Source organism: Cervus elaphus, chromosome 14 (genome assembly GCF_910594005.1).
Source record: "Cervus elaphus chromosome 14, mCerEla1.1, whole genome shotgun sequence".
NCBI classification, from domain to species: domain Eukaryota; kingdom Metazoa; phylum Chordata; class Mammalia; order Artiodactyla; family Cervidae; genus Cervus; species Cervus elaphus.
The window spans coordinates 30,885,814-30,906,967 of NC_057828.1; the positions used below are offsets into that span (position 1 = coordinate 30,885,814).

The 21,154-nt window shown below is 48.7% G+C and overlaps 1 protein-coding gene across 1 annotated transcript; it reads right to left on the reverse strand.

The window, feature by feature from the left end:
* Positions 1-12,677: 12,677 nt before the first annotated feature.
* Positions 12,678-16,977, reverse strand: LEFTY2 (left-right determination factor 2). Its single transcript, XM_043924415.1, has 4 exons — positions 16,728-16,977; positions 15,626-15,872; positions 15,186-15,428; positions 12,678-13,911 (listed from the first exon to the last, which is right to left on the reverse strand). The coding sequence occupies exons 1-4, from the start codon at positions 16,975-16,977 to the stop codon at positions 13,548-13,550; spliced, it is 1,104 nt and encodes a 367-aa protein (XP_043780350.1). The 3' UTR covers positions 12,678-13,547.
* Between the last annotated feature and the right edge of the window lie 4,177 nt (positions 16,978-21,154).

Below are 21,154 nucleotides of genomic sequence, written 5' to 3' on the forward strand. Positions count from 1 at the left end.
CAGGCACTTGTTCTAAATACTGTGGGCCCTTACCCTCACAGTTACGGGTGAATAAACCATAGGAGCCATGAGCAAAAAAGTTGGTCAGTTGGCTGGGACCATGGAAGCCGTTATTGTTGGCCGCCAGGACGTACAAATCAAAGGTCAATACGGGCCACCATGTCCCTTTGGGGGCTACGTTGGAACTCAAATTAAGTATTTCTCCAGTCTCAGGGTTGTAGACCATCCAGGTCATGTTAACCGGATGATGAGGATTGGCTGAGGTAATCCCCTGGAAGGCTGCCCAGAGTACAAAGTACCTTAAGAGGGAGATGCTTCTTTGGGGCATTTCCAGAGTTTTAGCTTGAGTGGATTGCCCGGATGTTTGGAGACTCTCCATTGTGGCAGAACCTCGTGGAGGTTGGTGAAAGGATCAGCAGGCCTCACATGCGAGAAGTGGACCCATGTTGAGATACCATTTACCTTGAGGGCCGTTGGTGTGTCTAGGATGACAGAGTAGGGTCCTTTCCAGCGTGGTTCGTGGGTGCCTGAGTGGTGTCTCCGCACATAGACCCAATCTCCTGGCCGAAAACGATGCGGTTCAGGCGGTGGCTTGGTGAGGTATAGGGCTTCTAGCTGTTTCCAAATGTCCTGTGCAGGGAATCCGAACCGCGGCAGGATCTCTTCTAAGAGTTTTTTTGTTACTACCTGGGCTGTCTCCTTTTTTGTTGGATAGGCCTCTACCCATCCAGAAAAAGTATCAATGAAGACTAGCAGGTATCTATATCCGTATTGTCCAGGTTTTACCTCAGTAAAGTCTACTTCCCAGTAGGCTCCAGGGCATGTTCCCCTTTCTCTGGCTTCTTTAGTTGCTCCTGAAGTCTTTGTTGGGTTTGTTAGCAGGCAAGCCTTACAGTCTGAGGCAATTTTTTCTATTTTCAACCGGTAGTCTTTGATGACAATCTTTGCAGTTCTGACGAGATTCTGCATTTTTTTCGCCCCTAAATGGGTTGCATTATGAATTTTCCTGAGCAGTTCTGTCCCCAGTTGTTCTGGTAGGATAGGCGCTGACTTAGCGTCTTTCCACCAACCATTTTTAAATTGTGTCATAGGTAAGGAGTTAATCCATTCTATATCTGTTTCACTGTATTCGGGGTTATCAGGTAGAGTCATGGTCCCTGGATCAGGGAGTCAAACTGCCAAAACCGGGGTAACAGATGCTAGAGCAGCTTCCTTGGCTGAAAGATCAGCCAGTCGATTGCCCCTTGCCACAGGGGAGTCGCCTCTTTGGTGGCCTGGGCAGTGGACTATGGCCAGTTTCTTGGGCAGCCAAAGGGCTTGTAGAAGCTCAAGAATTGTCTCTTTATTTTTTACAGTCTTTCCTTCAGCCGTCAGGAGTCCTCTCTCTCTATAGATGGCCCCGTGTATGTGCGCTGTGGCAAAGGCGTATCTGCTGTCAGTATAAACGGTCAGTTTTTTTTCTCTACTTCTTTTGAGTGCTTCAGTCAATGCTATAAGTTCGGCTTTTTGGGCCGAAGTCCCATGGGCCAAAGGGGCAGCCCATATGACTTCTGTCTCAGTGGTCACAGCCGCACCCACATACCTTTGTCCATTTTGTACGAAGCTGCTCCCATCCGCATACCAAGTCAGTTCAGCATCCAGAAGGGGGACGTCTTTCAGATCAGCTCGGATCCCACATACCTGAGCCAGGATGTCAGCACAGTCATGTAGTGGAGCGTCCAGGTCTGGATCCGGCAGGAGTGAGGCTGGGTTCAAAGTAGTTGGCGGCTGAAAAATGATCTTGGTAGGCTTTAGTAGTAGTCCCTGGTAATGGGTCAGTCTAGCGTTACTGATCCATCGATCTGGAGGTTGTCTCAATATACCCTCTATGGCATGTGGGGTTGTTATTTGCAGTTCTTGTCCCAGGGTTAATTTGCCAGCGTCTTTTACTAACAAGGCCACAGCAGCCACCATACGCAAGCAGGGGGGCCATCCACTAGCCACTGGGTCCAGTTTTTTTGAAAGACATGCCACTGGTCTTTTCCAGGGTCCCAGTTTCTGGAGTAACACCCCTTTGGCTACCCCTCTGTTCTCATCTACATAGAGAAGGAAGGGCTTAGTGACTTCAGGTAGACCTAGGGCAGGGGCTGACAGGAGGGCTGCCTTAATGTCCTGGAAGGCTTTATCCATTTCCTCTGTCCAGGCAAATGGTATAGTCTCTTTTGTTGCCTGGTATAGTGGTTTTGCCATTTCAGCAAAACCTGGGATCCATAATCTACAGAATCCAGCGGACCCCAGAAATTCTCTAATTCCGCGTTGACTCTGGGGCTTAGGGATCTTTAACACAGTCTCTTTTCTAGCTTTGGACAGCCACCGCTGTCCTTCCTTTAATATGTATCCCAGGTAATGAACCTCTTGTCTGCCAATTTGTGCTTTCTTTGCAGAGGCCCGATATCCCAGCTCACCTAAAGTATACAGGAAGTCTCTGGTTGCCTTCAGACAAGTTTGTTGGGATTCTGTGGCCAATAAAAGGTAGTTCCACATACTATAGCAAGGTAACCCGTGGGTGTTGGATACGGTACTCACCCAGGTCCTCATGTAATGCTTTGTCGAAGATCGTGGGCGAGTTCTTGAATCCTTGTGGTAGTCTCATCCAAGTTAGTTGCCCATGAATGCCTTCCTCTGGATCTGACCATTCGAAGGCGAAAATATTCTGGCTTTTGGGTGCCAGGGGGAGGCTAAAAAAAGCATTTTTTAAGTCCAGTACCGTATACCACTGGTGATTGGGGTTCAAAGAGCTCAAAAGAGTATAGGGGTTTGGTACTGTGGGGTGGATGTCCATCACCCGTTGGTTAACTTGTCTCAAATCCTGCACTGGCCTGTAGTCATTGGACCCCGGCTTTCTGACTGGGAGAAGGGGGGTATTCCAGTTGGATTGGCATGGGCGTAAGATGCCCTGAGCCAACAGCCTGCGTATGTGAGGGCAAATACCCCTTTGTGCCTCTTGTGGCATCTGATATTGCTTGACTCTGACGGCCTCTGCTCCTGGTTTTAATTCAATATAGATTGGGGGCCAATGTTTGGCTAAGCCTGATCCTCCGGTTTCTGCCCAGGCTTGTGGGTATTCATTAAGCCACTGTTGCATGTCAGCCTCAGGGGCTACTTTGGAGGGACCTTGGTGTAATCTGTACTCATCTTCTATTTGCATGGTTAGAACTTGTACCGGCTTACCGGCCGGGTCAGTAACATTCACCCCCTCAGGTGAGAAATGGATCTGGGCTCCTATTTTGGTTAGCAAGTCTCGGCCAAGCAGTGGGTAGGGGCAGTCTGGTATGACCATGAAAGAGTGGGATACCCGGCCCGTGCTCAGATCTAGGTTTCTTCAGGTAGTCCATGAATATTTTTTTATACCAGTGGCCCCCTACACCCATGAAGTCTTTGAAGAGAGTTTTCCCCGTGGGTCAAGCAGGACAGAATGTTCGGCCCCAGTGTCCACTAAAAACTCAATTGGGATCCCCTCCACTTTTAAGGTTACCCTGGGCTTGGGGAGGGGTTCCGGGTCCCATCTCCCCTAGTCGCTCAGGTCCCCCAGAGCCAAAACGTTGGTTCCTTGTTTGAACTTTTTAGGGCAATCCTTAACCCAATGTCCTTCTTTTTTACAATATGCACACTGGTTCTGTCCTAACTTTGGTTTTCCCTGGGGGTTAGGTTTTGGCTTACCTTCTGCCAGTTGTCTCAATTTCTTCTCTCGTTCGTTCAGCTGGGCACTGGTGGCAGCCAGGAGAATGCGAGCCATATTTCGGGTCTGCTGGTTGGCGGCTCTAGTCTGCTTCTCTTCAGGTGTCTCTCGGTTATTATAAACTTTCTCTGCTACTGCCATCAGATCTTGAACAGATTTTTCACCTAATCTATCTATCTTCTGTAACTTCTTCCTTATACCTGGGGCTGACTGATGAATAAAATGCATCATTAAGGCTGACCTAGTATCCTCTGCCTCAGGGTCCATGGGAGTGTACTGACGGAATGCGTCCATCAGTCTCTCCAGGAACGCCGCAGGACTCTCTTCTCTCCCTTGCTGTACATTACCTACATTAGCCAAATTAGTGGGCCTGCGAGCGGCCGCTTTGAGACCCCCAACAGAGTCTGGCGGTAGACCTGGAGCCGCTCCTTACCTTCCGCCGTGTTATAGTCCCACTGTGGCCTAGACAAAGGGAAGGAAGAGTTAATCGTTGCAGGGTTAGCCGTGGGCTGCCCATTATCTCCTGGCACCAGTTTCCGCGCCTCTAGCTGGATCCTTTCTCTTTCTTCTGTGGTGAATAATATCTGGAGTAGCTGCTGACAATCGTCCCACGTAGGTTGATGAGTAAACAGAACAGTTCCTAACAAGTTAATAAGCTCTTTAGGTCTCTCTGAAAATGGGGCGTTCTGGGCCCTCCAATTGTATAAATCACTAGTAGAAAAGGGCCAATATTGAAGGGGCTGATTTCCATCAGCATCAGGGGGACCCAGAGCCCTGAGAGGAAGAATAGCTGCTGAAGTAGAGTCGGCAGGCCCCCCGGGGGAGGCGGCCCTACAATTTCGAGTGTTCATTACAGGTCCTCCCCCAGCCGCTTCTGGAGAAGGTTGGGGAAGTAGGGGTTGGGGCTGAATAGGAGGAGGGAGAGAATATGGTGGAGGTGTGATAAGGAGGTCAAGAAGAGTCGAATCTTCCTGTAAAACAGGGGCAGAGGGGGCAGCCGGAGGCTTTTTCTTTTCTTCAGCCACTAGGATCTCCATGGCTGCTGCTGCCTGTGGAGGTAAAAAGGGTTGGATCCATGGGGTTGGGCTGACTATTAGATCTTCCCAAACCAGGATATATGGGACCTGGTCTGGGTGTCCGCTTTGAGGTCTGAGGATGATTTCTCAGACTCTCCGGACAGTCCTTAAGTTGAAAGTCCCTTCAGGAGGCCAGCCTATGTTAAAGCTGGGCCATTCAGCACTGCAAAAGTAACCATCCGAGATTTTTTAATTTCTACACTCAGATTATGAGCTGGAGCTCTAACTTCTTTGAAATGGTCAGTTATTAAGGTAAGCGGAGAGCATCCAGATTGGGTCTGTCCCATCGTCGGTCAGTCACACAATGAACAAACAAGACGCTACACCAGACAAATAACAGAGCGCGCAATTCCGAGAACAAAAGGTACAGAGTATATCAGATGTATATCAGATATATATATGGGACTATATATATATATGGGACTACTGAGTGGGAGCTGGAAGACGTCTCTTCCTGCTCCCTGCTGGAGACCGTACCGGCGCGTCCGCCTAGGTTTAAGTCCAGCTACAGAGCGGGGCCCCTTACAGATACAGATGCAGCTGCTGCTACTGCTTACCGGCCGTTCGTCCTCCGAAGCGCGGGTTCTGGAGGGTCCAGGGGATCCCGGACGAGCCCCCAAAATGTTGTACCTGGATCGCGGAATCCCACCAAACACCACAGGAGCCGCGGATCGATGCAAAAACAGTGAGGAACTTTATTACAAGCTCAAGCAGGGACTCTCTTCACACAACAGTGAAGGAGCCCCCAGTGAAAGCTGCAAATCATTTTTATACTGTATAGCAGGGGAAGCGGGAAGGGAAGCTTAAGGGGATTGGCTAATTCATACTGTGCAGCAGGGGAAGTGGGAAGGGAAGCTTAAGGGGATTGGTTAATTCTTCAAGTAAGGATGTCTTGTTAGCTACTGATTGGTGGGTTAGAGTAAGGGGGGGTGAGGGACTTTCCTGTCCTCCCCTGATTGGCTCGTTGAGTTTCTTTCTCTTTAAATTTCATTTTCTCTCCTTGGGAGGGGGTTTTACTCAAAATGGCGGTGCTATCCTAGAATGGAGTCTTTTGGGTTTCACATTTCACAATGCATGATCAGTATTTTCTAGAATTGGATTACAATTAGTTAGATAAATGGATTTTGTTAGAAATGACACAGCCATAAGAAAACTGGTTAGAGCCAACTAGGTCCAAGATGGCGGAACTGACTTTCACTAGACCTTGACCCTTGGTATTTACGCCCATTGTGAGGTATCAACAAGCTAAATGATACACCCATCAACATTAACTAAAGCTGACCAAATGTTCTAAACCCTTTTAATTGATCTTTTCATTAAAACTTCCTAAATCGAATTCTTTTGAAGTTCTTTTGACCTCTAGCCAACTTTGGGTGCTTCAGAGGGCCCCTGAAACATCCCAAAGATAGATATTAAACTGTGTTTATTTGGTTGGTTAAATTGCATGAAAAAGATTATCAAATGAGTAATAAATCTGCTCATGTTATAATGTAGGGTAAAATTACTAATACAGATACCCTAGAAATTATATGGAGTTCTTAACATTCTGATATGTCCTGGTATTGTAATGGAAAACCTGATGATGTCACAAAAGTTAACAAAGAACTGAATGAACCAGCGAATATGTTTGTAACTTTTATGGTTTCTATCTGAAAAATTACAGGTTTGAATCTTGTGTTTTCCGGGAGTAGGGAAAACCTTCCTCTCAAACTAATTATGACAATAATTTGGTAAAATTATACATTATAAACAAAACAATTATGTTTTCTATCTGACTCCTCCAAAGATTTGAAACTCTTAGGTTTCCAGTAAATGTATCAAATGAGATAGGAAGGTTATCTCACTAACAGGTACAAAAATCTCAAGGAATTTTTGAGACCTTAAAAAGGGAAGAATTCACCTACATTTGTTAGGCAAAATTTGTGATAAGCCTTTGGTTTGAGTTTCCCAGCTCTGTTTTAGTTTAAAAGTTCAGTCAGAGACTCTATAAATGTTTCAGCAAAATTAAAAGTCTATTATCAATTATGGTTATATAAATCATCAGACCAAACTTAGTGAGAACAGACCTATTTTGCAAACAAGCTAGCCTTAATTTGGTTATATTTGATAAAAATGAGGGTAATTTTAGGGAGAAAAAGATGTTTCAATAAATGTTAAATCCCAGTTTGTTAATGGAGGTCTGCATGTAGTAAGATTCATTTCTTTGATAGGTCTTTGCTGTTATGTGATATTAATGTAAAATTGAATTGAATTCTTAAAGAACACCCGAAGTTTGTTTCTGAAGCTTATCTCAGTAATCTGTCTTTGGATGAAGATCAGATGCCTCATGACCTACAAACAGGACTGGAAAAAGACATAATTTAAGGGACTGTCTCCAACCTGGATGGAAGGATTTTTTTTATCAGGTACTCTTAACTAGCTCATGCACAATGAAACTGAAGGGAAATTAACTCTTAGATTAATTCCTACTTCCAAAGGCCCCTGCACTGGATTGGTTTATAGAGAAGATAGCTGACCTGATCTCACCTTAAAATGATGCTCAAACAGAGGAGAAACTACACTACACCAGGATGAAAAGACGACGACATCAGAGGTAGACAGCTTGCCCAAGATGCTGGACCTGATTCATATGATCATTTATAATGTTTTTTTTTTACTTCTTAGACCTTTGCATATAAATCAAATGCTTTTCTATCATAGACCTGATCCTATGCTAGTTTTAGAAATCAATCCAGTTGTTGGGTTTGTGACCAATTACCTGTGTCTAGTTCTGGGTTACCTTAGTAAATTTCTCTACTACAAGACTCTAACTGGTTGGCCCTGAGAAAATTTACTTAAAAAAAAAAATTATAGTCATATTCAGGTCACTGTGACATTACTAGATGGGATTCCCTCACCAGGCCAATTAATAATGCCTGCTCTGACTCTGACCATAAATTTGAGCTTTCTTCTATTACTCAAGCTCAATCAGAGCAACAAGCAAAGTTTCAGCAAAGGAGGAAAAAATCTCCCACAATTATGGGATGGATTTATATAGATAACACCAGGCTATGGTAATTTAGGTTTAAAGTCTCCTCTGTGTTGGAAACAATTAAATCATACTAAGGATAATCAGTTTAGTAACACTAGAAAATTGGGCTATGTGTCTTATAGACAGTTCAAATATAATTTCCCTGGAAGATAAAGATTCTACAGAGTAGACTAAGTCAGATGACCTGAGATATACTGGGCTACATCTAATGGAAGCTCTCAACTTAAGTCTTACTTGTGACTTTACTAATACTGCTGGCTATGTTATTTGTATTTCACCTATTTTACAAAATTGCTGTTTCTTACAGTGCCAAATGTGTGAGACTGAGGTCTCTGATAGAATAATATATAGTTCTATATGAGATCGATGATGGTAACAGTGTAACTCTAGATATGGGAAGGAGCAACAAGAGGGAATATTTTCCTGGACCAAGAGGCTAGTAAGACAGGTGGTCCAGAGAATTTTGGATACTGTTTTATGGCCTAGTCCAGTAACAGCACATTGAGTGGCCTATCAACAAAATCTGCCAAACCTGAGAATAGACATTCTCAGCACCGTGGGATAAAATGGTCATGAAATGCCCCCCTCAAAATCATGGTCAAGTTTATGAGTAAAAAGGGGCTCTGCCAACTGAAAACTGACACTAGCCGTCTCCGTCTACAAAGATTAAATCATGGCCACTGCAACTGCTGAGTTTCAATGCCCCTGAAAGGAGTTCAGGGTGAAAATCAGGAATGAGGCACTCTGTGCTCTGGGAAAAACTGGCAGAACAGGCCTTCAGGTAGTTAGATCTTTTCAGGAGAAGATTTTATGAGTTCCAATTCTTGCATCTTCTCATACCTAGAGAAACACTGATGTCATTAATGGTGGCATCTGCTTTGGCTATTAAGGAAATTTTTACAATTAAAAGTGAAAATAGAGTAGCTATGGTTCAGACATCCTGGGAAATAACCAGGTGTTACTATGGGTGTAATTTCAGATTAGACGTTGTATTGCTAACCACTTGAGTTTTCTGAGTTGTGTCAGGCTTGGATGCCACCATTCTCAAAACAATGTCTGCTGGAAGCTAGTAACTGCAACCTTACTTTTTATAAAACTAGGCAACTGGCTACAAGTCTCCCTGAAGTGCCAGGTCCAGGCTGGGTTTCAGGCCTATTCTTCTTAAAAGAAATGAGATTTATTTTGCCTATTAACATTCCAGTTATCCCTCCTCCAGCTACTTCTAATTGGGTATGTTACAACAAAATGGCAGACCAAGGGAACTGAGATTTTAATCATACAAGGCTCAGATCTAGGACTTGGCGCTCAGGAATACTTCCAATTCAATGTCTATTCTCCAAGCTGAGGCAGTCCTATGCCCCATTTTGACAGGAAGTTATCACAGTCATAGTTGCCCAGTTCCTTAAATTAAAACTGAGCAGGACTCTGTGGGGCTCTGGAGTACAGATGTGTTCTGTGTTCTCCATTTCTTGTCTGTAGAATATAGGCTTCATTCAGCATCCTTGACCTTCCCTGAGTTCCAAAGGGTGGATTCAAACAATTGCTAATCAGGAAAGGGAGATGATACAGAAACAGAGGAGAAACAATCAAACAGTGGTACAGCCTTGAGACAGGGTCCTGGTTCCTACTCAAAGATATATGCATAACAATGTCTTTGAGTTCTACAGAACTGGAGCCCCCACCCAGGTGGAGGATGGTAACTTCAGACTAAACACAAGATTCCTGGAGCACAGCTCTGTTGCTTCACCACCAGCCAATCAAAAAAAACAAACAAACAAAAAACAAAAAAAAAAGTCACAAACCCTGTAGCCCTCACCCCAAACGTTGCCTCCTGTTTCTGGGGACCAGTGCTGACCATCCTGTTAGGTCTCCTGTTTGGCCCCTGTCTATTTCATCTCTGGGAGGAGCCAACAGTTTCAAACTAAAGTGCTGTTACTACAAGGGTGAACGCTGGTTTCAGTCAAGGCAAAAAAAAAATACCCTGACTTAGATCAGGTAGAGAGAGACTTCTGCTCTGCTAGGTAGGCCTACGCCCATGCACAGAAGGAAGAAGTTACAGAAGAAAGAGACTTCCACCCCAATTCCCAAGAAGTATCTTGAGTATGAAGTCTCTCAGGGGGGAGTTGTTAGGGGAAGCACGCTGACTGAAACTGCCCACCCTGGCCAGACACCATAGTAACCATTTGCATGAATTGTTTTACGACAGGAGGTCCTGGTAAGGAACACAGAACTAACATGCCACCACCAACATGAAGAGTTCAGGAAAGGTCAAAAGGAGACACCACCTGTCCGACCATCTCCCAGAATCCTTCTCTCTGGCATTCATCTTGGCTGAACAAGGTGTGCACCACCAGGAAGGACTCTGAGTCAGAATGATTGGCTAAAGATAAAGAAACTAATCCCATCACCATAAAACCCGAGACTGAGCACATAGCAGAGCTGTTCTCCTGGGTTCCCTCACCCTCCTGCTCTCCACCCAGGTGCCCTTTCCCAATAAAATTTCTTGCTTTGTCAGCATATGTGTCTCCTCAGACAATTCATTTCCAAGTGTTAGACAAGAGCCCAGTTTCAGGCTCTGGAACAGGTCCCCCTTCCTGAGACACTAAGAATGGAGATGATCCAGAGAATGAATCCTTGAATTGCTCCCAGCAAGTCAAATGGCAGGTGCTCTTAATCCTTAATCCTCCCTGATTTAGGAACTTCCAGGGAGGCACCTTTTGCATACATTTTTGCTTCTTCTTATACCAATAATCCATGGTTATTGTAGAAAAATTAGAAATTAGATTAAATGGAAAAGTGAATCCCTTTAATCCTATCACCTAAGGAGAACCAGTGTGGCTCTTTTGAAATGTGACTCTACACCTTTTTCCCCCCTTTGCATTAAGGCACATCTTAAACTTAATTTTTAAAACAGGTATGAACTCATGCTGTATGTAAACAGGTCAGGTTGTGTATGAACAGGAGATGCAAAAATCAAAATAATTCTGTTTTAGGATTGTAGGATTATGTATGGTTTTCAATCCACTCAAAATTATCTTTTAATGTTGTTACTTCATCTTTTCAGTGGGAAAAAAGTTGTAATTACAGGTCACTTCTAATGGGATTTGGCTTAATGTCTGTATTAGTTTTTTTATTGCTGCCATAACAATTTATCACAAATTTAGTGGCCTAAAGCAAAACAAATTTGTTATCTCACATCCTGTGAGTCAGAGATCTGAGTGGACCAAGCTGGTTGCTCCAGGTCCCACAGGCCAAATCAAGATGTCAACTGATCTGGGTTCCTATCTGGAGGCTCTCGGGGGAGAATCTGCATCGAGTCTCGTTCAGGTTGTTGGAAGAATTTGGTTCCATGTAGCTGTAAGACTAAGGTCCCTTTTCCTTGCTGACTGTCATCTGGGAGTCATTTTCACCTTCTAAAAGTTACTTGCACTCCCTGGCTCATGGTCCTTTTCATCTTCAAACCCACACTGAAAGATCAAGTCCTTCTGAAGCTTTGAATCTCTTTACCTCCCTTCCTGCCTCCAGCTGGAGAGTTCTCTGCTTTCATGTGATTAGATGGGGTATACCTGAATAACCCAAGATAATCTCCCTATTTTAAGATCTGTAGCCTTAATTACATTTGCCATGTCCCTGTGCCATGTAACAGGACACAGTCACAGGTTCTAAGGATTGGGAGGCATGGACACATTTGGAGAGAATATTCTGTCTGCCACACTGTCTCCCTGTGCTGATGAGCACATCCTAACATGTTGATTTGGAACCAATCTCCTCGATTATATTTAGCTCATGTGGGAGGATGTGAGCAGGCCCATTCTTGCCTCTGATTGCATGTGACTGAGAGTCCACAGTCCTTTTAGAGTCGCAGATACATCACTGAGTAGCTGGGAGAATTCTTTGGGTGGTTTTGATATGCTTCTTGTAGAGACAGCGACTGTATGACCTGGCACTCACAACAGGCCAAGTGGCAGTTCTTCATTTTGTTGTCTTACAACGGTAATATAGCCATTCACAAGTCAGAGACAAACCTTCTCTCCCTACCTCCAACAATAAGCTTGCCATGTCCTCAAATCACGGCTGTTTTTTCCCTCTGCTTTTCAGTTTCTATTAATTAGCTTTGTATATCAACATAGAAAAGCCATGGACTTCAGTAAGTCAGGCATAAGGAAACCCCACTGAACAGAAAAGGTAAATGTAGTAGAACTGCCAGATGTGGCATGTTAACTAACCCCTGTGTCACCAGCAGAGCATGCTTACTGGGGCATGTTGAATCTCTACTCCTTAGATTTGCATTGCCTCAGCCTTGATTTCTTCATCCGAAAAAATGGGAATAATAACACCTACCTCAAGAAGTAGTTGCAAGAATTAAGTGACATAAAGTATAGAATGTTGCCTAGCATGGCTGCCAGGTTCAGAGTGAATGCTCAGTAAACGTTCACTTGCCTGCCCTGTCCCCAGAACCACTATGCAAATGTTAAAGTGCTTTTTAAGGAAGTGGCCTATGTGAGTGATTGTTTACAATACTGTTTTTGGAATAAGAGTTGGAGGATATAAATATTACAGGATGAAAGCAGAATCTAAACTGTTATTCCAGTTTTCCATATCCCCTAGGATTTGGGGGTCCTTGGTCACCCGCTTTCTTCAGATCATTATGTTGCTCTCATTCCCCATTATTGCTCCCTCTCTCCTATGTAAAGAACACTAGAAAATAAATACAGGGACTTCCCTGGTGGTCCAGTGGTTAAGATGCTGCCTTTTAATGCAGGGGATGCAGGTTTGATCCCTGGTTGGGGAACTAAGATACCACATGCCTTGGGGCAAAAGAAATTAAAATACACAGACACAAAGTGAAACATCACTTCTATTTTATTTCAGCAGATTATCTACATGCAATTGTTTTCTTTTTGCTAAGTTTTAGAAAACAATGTAAATACATGTGAGTTCTGGTGACAAGTTCTCTACAACAGTGGAGGAAATAACCTAAATATTTTAGCACAGGCAATGCTCCATCTCCAGAGGAGCAGAGGAGTAGGTGAGGGTAGGGTTTTCTGATCCCCAGGGCAATAAAGTCCTAGAGCCGAATCCCAAATCCTCCTTTTTAAAAGGAAATGGTGGCCCAAAGTTCACAGCTTATGGCCCTATTAGATCCAGAAACCAGGTGTCCAATTCCATGTCCACTGCCCCTAGATTAAAGCCCTTCATCCTCCGTTCTAGCACTTTCTCAGGGGATTGGGGACCCAAGTATATTTACAAAAGCCCAGAATAGGTCAACATTTTGGTGAATGGGGATTCTTTTTAGATTTTCTCCCTGCCTAGGGGAAACAGAGGGATTTTTTGTTTTGTTTTGTTTTAGTTCATCATGTGATAGAGTAAGTCAGTTTGATTTTCCCAGTTCTCATTATAGGGTGTGTTGTCCCATACTCAGTTGAGAATTCGCTAGAGAACAGAAACTCGGAGCTGACAGTCTGTCCATGCTCAGCTGTATCCTTTAACAAGTTGGCTGAAATTTCCTGCTACAGCTCTGCCATCCGGGTTGCATTACTTACTCATGTAAGTGCTCAGGGCTGGTGATGCACAGGAGGGCAAGAAACAGAACACACAAGAAGGTTACAAGAGGTGCACTCAGCTGAGGCAGGGCTAACTTGCTAAGTAGAAAATTAAGACCTATGTTAAGACCTGCTTTGTGCACGTGCCTAGTCAGAGGCCTTCATGCTACACTCCACACCTACGGCTCCAGCTTCCTTGGCACAAGTGCCCCATCTGAAGCACAGCTGCACGTCTGCACCCTCATGTTGGGCAGGCTGACCACCTGGGGCTGGAGTTGGCCTCCCTCCTGGATGCTGACAATCACGGGCAGCGAGGTCATCTCCGAGGCGATGCACTGTCGAGGCCCCAGAAACGGCCACTTGAAGTTCAGGGACTCTGGGGGCTGCTGGCAGGTGCCCACACACTCATAGGCCAGGAAGCCTGGGGGCTCCAGGACCCAGTTCTCAGCCCACTTCATCCCCTGCAGGTCAATGTACATCTCCTGGCGGCAGCAGCGGGCACCCTCTGTCACCGGTGCCTTAGGATCACAGTTTCCCTGAGCTCTGCGGGGGGGCAAAGAGAGGCAGAGTCAGAGGTCAGCTGGGAGGGCAGGGGTCAGGGGGCCCGGGGCAGGGCTTAGTGGGGGCATCTAGAGGGAGAATTATGATCCATCTCTCACTACAAAAGAACTGGAGGACTTCCCTGGTGGCTCAGTGGTTAAGAATCCCCCTGCCAATGCAGGGGACATGGGTTTGATCCCTGGTCTGGGAAGATATCACATGCCTGGGAGCAGCTAAACCCATGTGCCACAACTACAGAATGCTGTGTGCCTAGAGCCTATGCTCTGTAATGAGAGAAGCCACCACAACAAGAAGCCCGCACACTACAACTAGAGAGTAGCCACCACTCACTTCAACTAGAGAAAGACCACACAGCAATGAAGACCTAGGACAGCCACAAATTAGTTAAATTTTAAAAACAATATTTGTGATAAGTGGTGAATGAATAAACATATCTGAAGTCATAAATCGGTTACTGTTTTTTAATGGTCTCCTATTATGCCAGACACCAAACTAGGTACTTTCAGCATCATCCCTATTACACCTGAGGACACAAAGACCAAAGATGTTAACTGACACTCCAGAGGTTCTGCAGCCAGTGAAAGCAGAGTTAAATGAACCTAGGCTGTGTGATTGCAAAGGCCAGTTATTAACCAGTCTACTGTCCAGCACCGTCCACTCCAAAGCCTCATCTACTCCAAATAGCTAATTTGTCCCATGAGGAAAGAGTTAGGAAAGCCAGAGGAAAGCTGTTCAACCTCATGCTGTGCTTAGTCACTCAGTCTTGTCTGACTCTTTGCGACTCCACAGACTGTAGCCTGCCAGGATCCTCTGTCCATGGGGATTCTCCAGGCAAGAATACTAGAGTGGGTTGCCATGCCCTCCTCCAGAGGATTCTCCCAACCCAGGGATCGAACCCAGGTCTCCTGCATTGCAGGCAGATTCTTTACCGTCTGAGCCACCAGGGAAGCCCTTAGCAACCACTAATGGTGTTTTCAAAGAAATAATCTTTCAAAGAATTAATCAGAGAAAAGGGCAGAGCGAAAATAGATGGTTACAATAACATATGTATCAATGACAACATAAAACCCATTGAAAATATCTGAAGATATTTTCAACAAAATGTTTAAATAATGAAAGTGTCTGTCATCAGAAACTCTAGCATAGGATGAGGAATCAGTTGCGCCCTGGGGCTGTCTGCCTCTGCTCCCCAGCTGGCTGCGTCCACCGGGGGGCCTGGACCACCCAGTCTACCGGCAGCTTGCCCCCGGGCCTACCCATAATCCCTGAGGTCCAGGGTGTGCAGCTCCAGCTGGGGCTCCCCCTGCTGGCCGCCCGACGGCCCCTGGGGGGCGAAGCGGACCAGCCTGTGGGCGCTGGAGGCCAGCGGGCCCAGGTGCTCCCGCTGCACCGACACCTGCAGGAGCAGCGGCGGCCGGGGGCTGCGCAGCTGCTGCCAGAAGTTCACCGCCTCGGTCACGTCCAGGGCCTTCCAGCCGCTCTCGTGGATGGACACCAGCCTGCGACACCGCACGGAGGGAGACACAGGCCCGCGCTCAGGGGTGGGGACTGGGACTGCCCGGGGTGGCCCCGGGGGCACCTCTCCCTCCCGCTCCCGGGTGTCCCCGCCGGGACCGAGCCGCCCCTCCTCCCGCCCCGGGCCCAGCCCCTCTTCCCTCCCCCGAGCCCCACGCCGCCGCAGCCGCGACCTCCGCACCTGGAGTCGATGAGGGCGGTGCGGTTGGAGCCGTCGTCGCGGGCGTGCAGCCACTGGACGGTGACCCGGGCGCGGTCGCTGCGCGGGAAGAGGCGCTCGTGTCTGCGGAGCGCGGCCCTGGGCACCGGCTCCTGGAAGAGGCGCAGCACGGCCTGCACCAGCTCGCTGTGCGGCGGTAGCCGCTGCTCCATGTCGAACACCAGCAAATGCGAGGACGCCTCGGACGCCAGGAACCTGCCGACCACCTCTGGGGACAGGAGCGGGGTCAGCGGGGCCCCTCGGGGCACCAGGCGAGCTCTGAGGGTGAGGGGCCACTGAGGTGGTGGCCAGGCTGGGAGAGACCAGCCCCTGTTCTGTCCCCCTGGGCCAAGCCCAGTTACCTGAAAATCCATCATGTTTTTAACAACCTCGGCCCAGCGGGAAGGCTGGCGGGGCTGACCCCGCTGCCTCAGCTGAGATGCTGAACACTAGACTCCTCCCCTGGGGACACCTGGCCTTGGGTGTAGCTCTGGGCACTGAAGAAGTGAGCCCAGGGAGATAAGAGGCTGAGTAGGACTCAGCCAGAGGGCCCAGCATCCCTGACAGCTGAGTAGCTCCCTGTCACATTTTAGTGTTGTTCCTACACCTTTCCCTCCACAATAATATTTCCCTCCACTTTAATATTCACATTGCTGCGAGATGTGCTGCGAGTCACACCAATGTTCCAGAGGAGCAAACAGAAAAGAAAACTGTGATTGTGTCAGGCTACTAGTATCAGGGTGAAAAGGGAACCTGAGAAGCCCTGACTCTACCACAGCTCTCTGAGGCTTCCCGGTCAGGGTTCTTGCCCCACCCACCGTCTCCCTTTGGCTCTGCTTTCTCTTCTCCATCCTCATCTTCTCTGATGCCTTGTCTTTGGCAGCCGGTCCAGCCCGGCCCAGCTCTTCCTGGCCCTGAGAGGCGGGGTCCTCAGTGCAGACAGAGACCAGGGGCCCAGGCCCGCCATCCTCACAGGTCATGGTCCCCCCTCACCGCCCCGTGGACCCTGCACCCCAGACAGCCCCCCAACCCCCCCACCCCCACCACCACGAGGACCAGGCTGCGGCAGGAGGGCGGGCCTCACCTCGGAAGTTCTGGCTGAACCTCTTCCCCCGGGAGCGCGCCCCGTGGCCGCGCTGCAGCAGGGCCACGTACTGGGCCCTCACGTGGGCCGGGATGACGAGCCCCTCCACGGCGGCCTTGTCCACGATGGGAACCTCGCTGAGGTGCAGCTGCTGCAGCAGGCTGTCCAGGATCCGCTCCTCGGTCAGGGCCGCCCCGGGGCCGGCCAGGGGCAGCGCCCAGAGGGCCCAGCAGAGCCACAGGGGCCGCATGGCACTGCTCGGGAGAAGGAGGGGCAGAGTGGACATGTCCCCGGAGGAGGCTCCAGGAGGGTCCCAGCAGCGGGGTGTGCTGAGAGCCAGGCTGGGCCAGCTTTATAGCAGCCCTGGGCTGGGCCAGGGTGGTGGGAGGGAGGAGAGGCCCGGAGGAAGGGAGGTCACACCCCTCAGACCTCCTGGGAGCTCAGCATCCAGACAGGTCCCTGAGCCCGAGGAGGGGGCTGTCTAGAAGGGCAAAGGACTGTCTGGATGCCACACAGCCCTGGGGCCTCTGACCGCTGCTCTCTGGCAGCTCAATAAGAATTTTAGTGCCCCTTGAATTTCCCTGATCCTAACCTAGTCCCTAGTCAATGAAAAAGTGAGCCTCCTGTGTGACAATGAGTGTCCCATCAGCCAGCTATTTAAACCTCGTTCCTGAAGGCCAGTCTGGGTCTAGGTTTGCTCACTGACCAGAAGGAAGGAGGGCGTGTTCTGCATTCCTGCCTCTTCTACGCCAGGCCCCATTCAAGGCACTTTCACAGAAGCCCCTTGAGTCACCGTCCTCCGTTCTTCAGTGCTTGCGAGCCCCCTCCCGCTCCTTTCCACATTTCCTTTTCTGAGGGAAAGAGTCCTTTCCCTCAAGGGACTCTGTCCTCCCCCATGGCAGAAGGAAGCTAGACGCCATGAGGACAGGACAGCTGGCAGCTCAACTCTGCTGGTTCCAAGAGAAGCAATTTCTCCAAACGTCCCCGCAAGCACAGCATGGTTCTGGGGAGCCCTCTGAGCAGTGACCCTACCTTGGGTACCACCAGCACTCAGTTTGAGCCCAGGTCACACCCGGATTCAGAACACAGGAGAGGAACCTGGAAAGCAGAGGTCAGAGCTGCCCAGAGTCACATCCTGTCCAAAGTCACGGGTGAGAGCACGTGGGGAGAGCAGCCCCGGTGCTGCCTCACACAGCTGAGACTGTCACGGCTTAGTCGTGGGCCTGCTGCTCGCTGGCTGTTTGACCTGCTGACAAGCTCCCTAACTTCTCAGTGCCTCAGTTTCTCCTCTGAAGAAGGAGGTGATGACAGCTCTACTTCCTAAGGCTAGTGTGAAAGTGTGAACGTGTTAGCCTCTCAGCTGTCCAACTCTTTACAACCTCATGGTCTGTAGCCCACCAGGCTCCTCTGTCCACGGACTTCTCCAAGTAAGAGTACTGTAGTGGGTTGCCATGCCCTTTTCTACAGGATCTTCCCGACCCAGGGATCGAACCTGGGTCTCTTGCGTTGCAGGCAGATTCTCTACCATCTGCATCTCCAGGGAAGCCCAAGGCTAGTATGAAGATTAAATGAATTACACACCCAAGGCATTCAGGGCAGGCCTGGCATGGTGAGCACCCTAGCGGGTCTGCTCTTGTTCTCACTGGTGTGCTGTTAAGGTCTCAGGGTGTGCCTTTCTAAAAATGATGATGACAAGGAGACGGGTCATTTCCTGAGCGTTGCTCTGTGCCAGACACTGTTCTGGGCTCTGAACATGTGTTCACAACAGCCCTAGGAGGCAGGTGCCAGCATTCACCAGTCTTCCAGATGCGAAGCCAGAACACGCGCAAGAAGGAACCTGCCCATGCTCGCTCAGCAGGTGGAGGGCGAGGAAGTCAACGCAGGCCTCTGTCCCCGAGGTCCCTCCTGGCACAAGGCGTTTGAGGATGTGCAGGAGGAAGCCCTTCTTGAAACACAACAGCCTCACCTCCTCGTGTTCTGTCATGTGGCGGATGAACCATGACAGTGGAAGAGGATGAGGACTGTGGTTGGGGCCGAGGGGCCCAGTGGGCAGGGACCACCCTTCAGCTCCTTCCCAGCACAGGCACTCTGGCCTCTCTTGGGTAAGCTGTGTTACTGGTGGGTCTCTTGTCCCATCCCCCTGCCACTGTGCTACTCACACGTCCCAGGCGAGGAAGAGAAAAACTTCTGGTGCTTAAGGGAGGAATTTCTTCTGGAAGAGAGCACAAGTTGCCACCATGTGCATATGCATGTACATATATTCAAACATATGTATAAATTTGCACATGTGCATAAGGTGGGGGGTGACTTAGAATTTGAAGAAAGGGAAGAATAATAATAATGCTGATAATAATCATAATGGCTAATACTGCTTATGAGCTGCACACTGTTCTGAGTGCTTTGCATACATTAACTCTATCCTCACAACTTACCATTATTGTTCCCATTTTACAGATGAAGAAACTGAGGCATAAAACTGTCACCTGACATGTCCAAGGTCATATAGCTCATAAGTGCCAGAGCTTGGGTTATTTGAAGGGAGGAAACAGAGGTTCTGTCAAATACACAGGACAAGATAAGAGGAAATACAGAAATTCTGAGACTGAACTGGGGAGGGGAGAGAAGGCGGATGGGGGAGAGCGGGAAGTCTCTCAGGGGGCAACACAGTCATGACCTCTGCTGATTCTCTGCTCCCCTTTCCTCCTCTTGCACCTCTGTTTCCTCAGAATTTGAGTAATCCTCAGGGTAGAATTCACATCCCAGCTCAGGGTTCATACATCACGTTGTTCCAACACCCCCTGAAATATAAGGTGCCACCTCCGGGTCCGGCCTGAGGGGGCCCTCCTGCTCTCCCTGTGACAAGTGTAGCCTTCTTCAAAAGGAGATCTGTTGCCTTTCTTTACAAGTGATTAGCAGGGAAAGGACTTACTTGGTGCAAACATTTGGGCCTTAAGTCAGGCCAAAAGGTGAAGAAGTGTCACATTTACAGGAGACTCGGGACCTGTGGCCCTCAGTCCCCGGAAGTTGTTTTGGGTAGGCATTCCGTAAATATGCAGTAGTCCACCCTCGCCGCTGGGTGAGAGGAAGCGCTGGGGCTTATCACTGGCCAAGGTGGTGCCAAGGATATAACACCCAGGCTGCCCTTGCAGGCTGAGGCCCCCTCGCCAAACCCCCAGCATCTGGACGTCCAGGAGCTCCGTGGGGCTGGAAGCTCACAATGAGGCCTTGCGGGCCCCCATGCTATTTCAGCAGGACCTGCTGTCTCAGGACAGAGGTTGGCCAAGCCCTGGGCTGCAGCTCCCTGACCAACATATGCCCACACGAGGCTCTCTTCTGCCAAGGAGATGCTTCAGAGCTGAGGTCCTCTGGGAGTCACCCGGGGTGGGGGTGGGGGGGTCAGAAGCCGCTTCTCTACCTGGGTAACTGACCAGTTTAATTGAAACTTCATTTTCCAGAGAAAAAAGTAAAGTGAAAGGATCTTCCTCCTCTGGGTTTTCAGCCGGTGTCTCACTGGCGCTCCTGGACTGGCCTCCAAGCACAGAGCTGACTCTAGAGCCAAGTCTTTGATGGGAATTGGAACTGACCAGGACCAGTGCTGCCTGCATGGATGGCCTTCTGGGGTCTGTTGCTCAGGGAGCTCCTAGGGGCCACTGGTGTCTGGACAGGGGTCCACAGTTCAAAAAATCAAGAATCCTTTCCAATCATGGAGACCTCCCTCAAGGGGAGAGAGCCTGGGAGCATGTATCACCCTCAGAGGATTTATCTGGCAAGGTGCCCCCATGCCCAACCTGCCCAGAGCTACTTTGTAGAATCAGAGGACTTAATGCTGAAACGGACTGTCGGGTCCATTCTCCTACCCTGTAGTTTTCAGAGCTAAGAAAATCAAGGCTCAGAGAGGTGACAGCATCTCTAAGCTCACACAGTTAATGATCAATGCCTGCATGAAGTCAGGTCTTCTGATTTCCAGCCTGATTTCCAAACCTTCAAACTATGTCCAGCGCACAGTCCTGTCGGACCCCCTAAAGCCTGCAGAGCAGAGTGCATCCATAAGCCCCAGGCAAACTGGGGACTCAGTCAACTCAGGGGCGGGGCAGGGGTGGCAGGGGAGACAGAGGGAGGCAGACAGACAGAGGGCAAGTCCCCCAGACTCCTGAGGTTTCCTGGACACAGGCTCCTGGTCCTGAATGTGGATTCCAGGCGGACTGAAGAGTTTTGCTGGGGAAATAAAATAATTGGGCAATTAGGTAGTGGTGAATGTGGATTGGGAGACTTTTTTCAAGGGACCCATCAGTTGCCTGGAGGAAGAGCAGCTGCCCTTTGTCATGCAGAGTTGGGAACCAGGCCTCCCCTCCGACTGTGGATCTGAACTAGGGGGAGAGTCTGGTCAGCCGTCTGTAGGGTCAGGTTGGGTTTGAAAAGTGGAAAAA

Coding starts and splice junctions, on each gene's coding strand:
- LEFTY2 (XM_043924415.1), bottom strand. CDS start 16,977: ATGCGGCCCCTGTGGCTCTGCTGGGCCCTCTGGGCGCTGCCCCTGGCC. Junction 15,873..16,727: donor GTTCAGCCAGAACTTCCGAG/GTGAGGCCCGCC, acceptor TCCTGTCCCCAG/AGGTGGTCGGCAGGTTCCTG. Junction 15,429..15,625: donor ACCGCCCTCATCGACTCCAG/GTGCGGAGGTCG, acceptor GCGGTGTCGCAG/GCTGGTGTCCATCCACGAGA.